The sequence below is a fragment of the Aquarana catesbeiana genome, linkage group LG10, assembly GCF_042186555.1.
Source record: "Aquarana catesbeiana isolate 2022-GZ linkage group LG10, ASM4218655v1, whole genome shotgun sequence".
Taxonomy (NCBI): Eukaryota; Metazoa; Chordata; class Amphibia; order Anura; family Ranidae; genus Aquarana; species Aquarana catesbeiana.
Window position 1 is genome coordinate 245,093,419 of NC_133333.1, and position 5,359 is coordinate 245,098,777.

General features: G+C 43.8%; 1 protein-coding gene across 1 annotated transcript; it reads right to left on the minus strand.

The window, feature by feature from the left end:
* Window positions 1–3,530: 3,530 nt before the first annotated feature.
* LOC141109906 (olfactory receptor 1F1-like) lies at window positions 3,531–4,511 on the minus strand. Its single transcript, XM_073601158.1, has one exon. It carries the CDS (start codon window positions 4,509–4,511, stop codon window positions 3,531–3,533), a length of 981 nt encoding a protein of 326 aa, XP_073457259.1.
* Window positions 4,512–5,359: the final 848 nt, after the last annotated feature.

The window sequence follows — 5,359 nt, forward strand, 5'->3', positions numbered from 1 at the left end:
AGACAGTTAACTGACCCTTTGTTTAGAAAGTTTTTAGTCCCCTGTTGTAAATAAATTGACTGCCTTGATGCAACACATGATTAACCACTTGACCTCCAAAAGGAGGCCCCTTCTGGCCAGGGCATTTCTTTTGCTATTCAGCACTGCACTATTTTAAAGGGCAATTGCGCGGTCATGCAACACTGTACACAAATTACATTTATATCATTTTTTTTTCAAACAAATGCAGCTTTCTTTTGGTGGTATTTGATCACCACTGGGTTTATTTTTTATTATATAAGAAAAAAATCGAACAAAAACCAATATTTTGTACTTTGTTATAAAACATATCCAATGAAATCAAATTTCTTCATAAATGTTGGCCGTGTATTCTGCTGCATGTCTTTGTTAAAAAAAAAAAAAATAAGTGTATAGTGATTGGTTTGTGTGAAAGTTACATCGTCTATAAACTATGGGATATATATTTGAAAACTGATCTCATTTCTTGTGGCCCCAAAATGCCAGGAGAGTTCAAATACCCCCCCCCCCCCAAAATGACCTCCTTTTTTGGAAAGTAGACAGTCCAAGGTATTTAGTACGAGGCCTGGTGAGTTTTTTGAAGTTGTCATTTTTTGTCACAACTTTTTAGAAAACAAAGAAATTAAATAAAATACTTTTTTTTTTTTTTTTTGCACATTTTGTTTTCCATACTGTCACCAGTGCTGTGTCATCATATGACCGGTGTGGCAGTGATCAGGGCTACTGACTGGTGACCGTATGTAAATAAATGAATAAATCTATTTTTTATTAAATGTTGTAAATTTTATTTTTTATTTTTTACAATTTTTTAAAAAAAAATTTACATTCTGTCATCAGAAAAGCTCAGTATCCTCACAGTGACACTACTACTCTGGGAAGGGGGAGGAGGGGGAAGGGTGGGTGATCTGGGATTATTTTTTATTTATACTGTTATTTCTTATACAGTGATGATCACTGTACAAGCAATGGTTTTAGCCGTCTTCAATGGCTTTTCCATGCATGAACAGCTTGCTTATGGTTGTGATTGGCTACAGCTAATTACATGGAACGGGTAGCCAGGTACCATGTGATAGCTGTAGGCCAATCACAGATCACAACGGTAAGCAAACTGTTCATGAATGGAAAACCATTTACAATGGGTTGTTTACACTGTTATCTTGTAATCTCTATGACCAATCATAGTGATCACATGATACTGGATTACCAGTGACAGTCACAGGAGGAGCATGCTGTACGCCCCTAACCTGGAAGAGGCTCAGTCACATGACTGAGCCCGTCTGCGCCCGCATGGACTGTGGCGGGGCAGCAAGTGGTTAAAATACTATTGTTGTTGAGATAAAACTGCGCAGTGCACTGGGTTCGGGAATGGGAAAAGTGCTAAAATGGACTGCCAAGGCAGTCCATGTAAATAAATAGGGTTGCCTTAAATTATAACTAAAGGCAAAACATTTTTTTGTTCTATTTTTGAATAGAGTGGAGGGTGATTAGAGCCCCTATCAGTGTCCCCTTTGGGCCCCTTTCACATTTGTGTGACTTGTCCTGCGACTTGGGACTGCAAAGTCGCATGACAAGTTGTTCCCCATGATTTCCCAATGAGTACCATTCATATCTGTGCAACTTCAAAGTAGTCTCTGGTCAGACTTTGATGCGACCCGAGGTCCATAGACCTCAAGATTACACAGGCATTGCTTCAGGTCGCAGCAAAATTTGCGCGACTTTCAGGTCGCACAAGTGTGAAAGGAGCCTAAAGGGGAATAAATTCACCCTCTCCATTTGTCCTGTCTCCATTATCATTGAAAGGGAAAGAAAATCCTAAATGTTGGGTTGTCCCCAGAAAAGTAATAGAGGGGAAATCTGCCAATGGTGGTACTAGTTCTGGGGGCCCCCAAAGGATTCCCTTAAAGTGGTTGTAAAGGCACAAGGTGTTTTACCTTCATGCATGAAGGTAAAAAAAACCTGTGTGCAGCAGCCTACACCTAATACTTACTTGAGCCACCATCTCGATCCAGCAATGTCCACGATAGCCTTGACTCTCTGGGGCTTTTGGCAGCAGTGGGAGCCATTGGCTGTCGCTGCTGTCAGTAACAGCCATTGAGCCAATCAGGAGATGGAGGGGGCTGGGCCAAGCTGCGGCTCGGTGTGTGAATGGACACACAGAGCTGCGGCTCATGAATGCGCCTGCTTGGGTACCCCCACAGCAAGCTGGGGGGGCACCCAGCAGGAGGGAGGGGCCAGAAGTGCCAGTGAGAAAAAAAAGAATCGGGGCTGCTCTGTGCAAAAACCATTACACCGGTAAGTATAGCATGTTTGTTATTTAAAGAATAATAAAAACGAGGCTTTACCACTTACCTACCGGGCACTTAGGCCCCTTCCTGCCATTTTTCAGCTTTCAGCGCTGTCGCTGGTGGTATTTAATCACTGCTGGGTTTTTTATTTTTTACAAAAAAAAAAGACCAAAAATTTGGAAAAAAATATGTTTTTTACTTTTTTTTTCTGTCAGTAAATTTTGTAACTAAATAATTTTTCGTCTTCGCTGATGTGCGCTGATGAGGCGGCACTGATGGGCACTGATAGGCTGAACTGGTGGGCACTGATGAGGTGGCACTTATGGGCACTGATTAGGTGGCACTGATGAGGAGGCACTAATATGCTGCACTGATCAGTGGCACTGATGAGCACTAATAGGCAGCACTGGTGGGCACTGATAGGTGGTACTGATGGGCATTGATGGGTGGCACTGATGGGCATTACCGATGGGCATTGATTGACAGCAGTGATGGGCAGCACTGATAGCTGGCACTGACTGGCATCGCTATAGGGTACTGATTGGTGGCACTTGTGGGCAGTGGTGGGCACTGATTGCTGCCACTGGTGGGCACTGATTGCTGGCATTGGTGGGCACTGATTTGCGACACTATATTGCAATATTGTAATCAGGGCACTGATGATCAGTGCCCTGATTACATTCCTAGATGTCCCCCTGTGTGGTGATGCCGCTGATCGGCTCTCCTCTCCACACACACTGTCAGTGTGAGGCGAGGAGAGCCTATCCCCGGCACTTCCTTGTTTACATGTGACCGGCTGTGATTGGACACAGCCGATCACATGGTTAAAGAGCCGCAGATGCGGCTCTTTACAGAGATGGGGGTCGCGCCGTGTCCTAGCAATGCGGCCAAGATCGCCACGGTTGCGCGAGAGCGGCCGTTCTGGGACGCCGTCATATGACGGCGTCCTAGAACGAGAGCCGCACCGCCCTGCTGTCATTTTACGGTGGGCGGGCAGCACGCAGTTAACACCGCTTTAATTTGCTGGAATTTCCTCTCACTTCCTGTTTGGCTATGGGACAGGAAGTGAAGAGAAATCTCTGCAGTGGGACACAGATGGGGTTATATAACCCTCCCTTACTCTATCCAAAAAAAAAGTTTTGCCTATAGTTCTACTTTAATGCAACACATGAATTACCACACAATGACGAGCAAAGCCGTAACCCACCATAACAATGAAGGGGCCCCCTAAATGCAACAAGAGCTTTTTCTTCCGATTTTCTTGAAAGCCCCCTTTATCTCTTCGTTCTTTAGTCCGTAAATAAATGGATTTAGCAAAGGTGTAACGAACGTGTACAGCAAGGCAAACATCTTATCGTGTTCTCCAGAATAGGAAGCAGGACGCATGTACATTAGGAGGACCGTGCCGTAGAACAAGCAAACTACGGTCAGATGAGAACTGCAGGTGGAGAACGTTTTATGCCGACCATTGGAGGATGGAATCCGGAGGATTGCGAGGATAATATAAACGTAAGACAGCAGAATACAGAGGAATGGAGTGAGCACAACAAAGACGCCGGCAATGTATATTACAATCTCGTTCAACGCGGTGCTCACACACGATATCTTCAGTAGAGGCGTGATGTCACAGAAGAAATGGTCGATGTGATTGGAGGAGCAGAAGGACAAGCGGGCAGCCAATCCGGTGTGCAGGGCTGAATTCAGGAACCCGCTAAACCATGACAAACTTGTTGAGCGATTGCAAAACCAACTTGTGATTCTTTCCACGTAGTGCAATGGGCAGCAGATGGCTACATAGCGATCGTAGGCCATGACCGCCAGGAGGAAACTCTCCGTTTGACCGAAGGAAATAAAGAAGAATAACTGGGCGAAGCAGCCGTCATGTGATATCGTTTGATCGCCCAAAAGAAGACCCACCAGCATCTTGGGGAAAGTCACCGTGGTGTAGCACATGTCCAAAAAGGAGAGGTGGCCCAAAAGCATGTACATGGGCGACCCAGCAAGGTGGCCGTCTAGATTTACAGCGGTCACGATAGCCGAGTTCCCGAGAAAAATTAGAAGGTAGACTGTCGAAAAAGAGATGAATACAAACCACTGTGTATGGGGATTTTCCGATAGTGCTTGGAGCACAAAATAGGTACCCGATGAAGCATTTTCTTTTTTCGTATCCCAGCTCCTGTCGTGGGGGCAGAATTCCACATAACTCATTCGTTTTACAGAAATTTTAGAAAGTTTTCTGGCAGTGTTTGCTCCGGTGTTGGTTTATTTAACCACTTCAGCCCCGGAAGGATTTGCCCCCTTAAAGTGGAGTTCCACCCACTTTTACAACTCTTCAGGATCCCTCACTAAACTGTGCACTGTAAACAAATTGGATATTTTTTTTTTTTTTCTCATCACCTACTGTATATCTGCTGTATTCATTTTTCACTTCCTCCTCCCTGGCCGCGGCCCATCGCATCATTTCCTGTTTGCAATGCCTTCTGGGAAGGGGCGGCGACTTCCTCTGAAACTGCCATTGCTATGGAAACCTGACCTGAAAGCTGTTACACTGCTTGTGCTGCACTGAGCATGTGCGAGATCTGCAAGGATGAGATCCAGGAAGAAATACAGTCTGGCTTCAGATGCCCACACTTAAGATGGCCACAGCCTGCTGTAAGTTTATAAAATGACAAACTACTGCTATAAACAGACCTTAGTTTACAGACTAACTTTACTAGAATACATTAAGCTTGTGTATTATAGGGGTATTCTTATTTAAAAAGTATAATTTCGTCCGGAACACCACTTTAATGACCAGGCTAATTTTTGCGTTAATTTAACTGACAATTGCGTGGTTGTGCAAAGCTGTACCCAAACAAAATTGACATCCTTTTTTTTTTCCCCCCACAAATACAGCTTTCTTTTGATGGTATTTGATCACCTCTGCCGTTTTAATTTTTTGTGCTATAAACAAAAAAAAGAGTTTGAAAAAAAAAAAACAATATTTTTTACTTTTGGCTATAAAAATTATAAAAATTAAATAAATAATTCCTTCATCACTTTAGGCCGATATGTAT

Coding starts and splice junctions, on each gene's coding strand:
- LOC141109906 (XM_073601158.1), bottom strand. CDS start 4,511: ATGAGTTATGTGGAATTCTGCCCCCACGACAGGAGCTGGGATACGAAA.